This window comes from Charadrius vociferus, unplaced genomic scaffold (assembly GCF_000708025.1).
Source record: "Charadrius vociferus isolate BGI_N301 unplaced genomic scaffold, ASM70802v2 scaffold260, whole genome shotgun sequence".
Classification (NCBI taxonomy): domain Eukaryota; kingdom Metazoa; phylum Chordata; class Aves; order Charadriiformes; family Charadriidae; genus Charadrius; species Charadrius vociferus.
The window spans coordinates 1,020,196-1,021,978 of NW_009646410.1; the positions used below are offsets into that span (position 1 = coordinate 1,020,196).

The window sequence follows — 1,783 nt, forward strand, 5'->3', positions numbered from 1 at the left end:
GGCTCCCGATGGCAGCAAGACGGAGGCGATGGCAGAGGGCTGGGAGCCGGGGCCAGCGCTGGGTGACAAAGACGTGTCCCCCGGGGGGAGCCCGCAGCAAGCGGGACAGGAGCTGGGGCGGCGTGAGGAAGCCCTGATGGCTGAGCTCTCGGAGCTGGTGCAGAAGGTGGTGAAGAGCAGCAGTTGGTGGGAACGGCACGGTGTGGACATCAGCATCCTCGCCTGCAGCTTCCTCCTGCTCCCGGCAGGTAACCTGGCTCAGCCCCCCCAAACCACAGCTGGGGGTGCCGGGGGGGTGAGGGGGAGTCTCAGCACCTCCTCATGGCTTTTGCACCACTGTTACAACTTCGTTTGCGCTGGAAGCCTATTAGCAGCCTATTAAGCCTATAACAAAGCCACAATAACCCCTTCACCCCGTGCCATGGGGCACCCTGACCCCACTGGAAACCCACAGCAGGTGACAATGGTGTCTGGGGTGAGGGGACAGTGCCCGGACAGATGGCTGCAGGGCAGGACAGGAGGGTGATGTGCCCCATCTATGGGGCAGGGGAACCCTGGTGGTTTTGGTGACGATTACCCTGCTGGATGCAGGTGGACACGGGGGACCATGGTGGGAAAACTGCAGCTGGTACCTTCTCTTGCTTTTGAACTCCCGGGGATGCTGAAATCCTGGCAGGGTTGTATTTTTCACCAGTGGGATCCCAGACGGAGCTGCGGGATGGGACATGGCACCAGGAGCACGTGGTGCCATCGTGGCTGGAAGTGGCCAAACGTTCAGCACGATGGTGAACGTGGCTGGTCTGGCCATGTAGGGTGGCGTGGAGGGAAGGTTTCCAGCTTGGGCGCTTTAAATACTTGTAACTGCATCTGAAAAACAGGTTTAGGGCAGCAGCTGTCACGTTTGGGTGTAGCAACACCTCCAGCCCTGCTCAGAGGTGAGGAGGGCAGCCGCACGTGTGCATGGCCGAGCTCCTGCCCGGCTGGTTTCTCCACAGGGTTCCTGTGCCTGCAGTCAGCTCAGGCCGTCCCTTTCCTGGCGGGTGTCCTCACTCTTGGTGTGGTGCATCATACCCTGACGGTGAAGGGCAGCCACCTGGCCAGCCACAACGCCTTGACCGAGTCAAAATCCTGGGGCAAAGTTTGGGCCATCTTCTTCATCGAGGTGAGTGGGGCTGGAGGATTCAGGTGGCAGCACCCCACAAAAAACCCATCAGTGTCTTATCAGCACCCCAGGCCCTTCAGGAACAGCCACCAGAGAACAAGATGGATCCAAACCCTTCCTGATCCATGTGCAGGAGAATTAAATGAAAAGCAACTCTACACCAGGGAGCACCAGGAGCATCCCTGCTTGTGGGGCTCTGCCTAGAGGCAGCGGGGCAGGGGCTGAGCCAGGGCTGAGCTGACTGGGGATGGCCCAGTGATGTGCTGGGCTGTGGGGTTTTGTGTCTGTCCCCTTGGTGGCAGGACTGCACAGCAGGATAATGGGGAATGGTGGGAATGTTTTCCAGTGCTTAACTCTTAAAAAGTCCATTTCCAGACTGGTTTAGAGCCTGTGGGGTGCAGAGCATCTCCCCTGGGTGCTTCTTTCTGGGTGCAGACTATCCTCCCTGGGTACCTCTCCCACAAGCCCATGCCAAGCAGTGCCCGACCCTGGTGCCATGGCTGTAGGCATTGCCTCTACTTTTTCTTCCCTCCCAGCTCTGCTCAGCTTTCACAGCTGAGCAGGCCACCTACAACCACGTGAAGATCCACCATGGCTACACCAACGTCATTGGCCTGGGGG

The 1,783-nt window shown here is 59.2% G+C and overlaps 1 protein-coding gene across 1 annotated transcript in view; it reads left to right on the plus strand.

Annotated features, from left to right (window-relative positions):
- FADS6 (fatty acid desaturase 6) overlaps positions 1-1,783 on the plus strand; it is a 5,277-nt gene that overhangs the window by 206 nt on the left and 3,288 nt on the right. The window contains exons 2-4 of the mRNA XM_009880055.1: positions 20-248; positions 996-1,162; positions 1,699-1,782. Of these exons, the coding sequence (XP_009878357.1) occupies positions 20-248; positions 996-1,162; positions 1,699-1,782 (480 nt within the window). The remainder of the gene's footprint in view (positions 1-19; positions 249-995; positions 1,163-1,698; position 1,783) is intronic.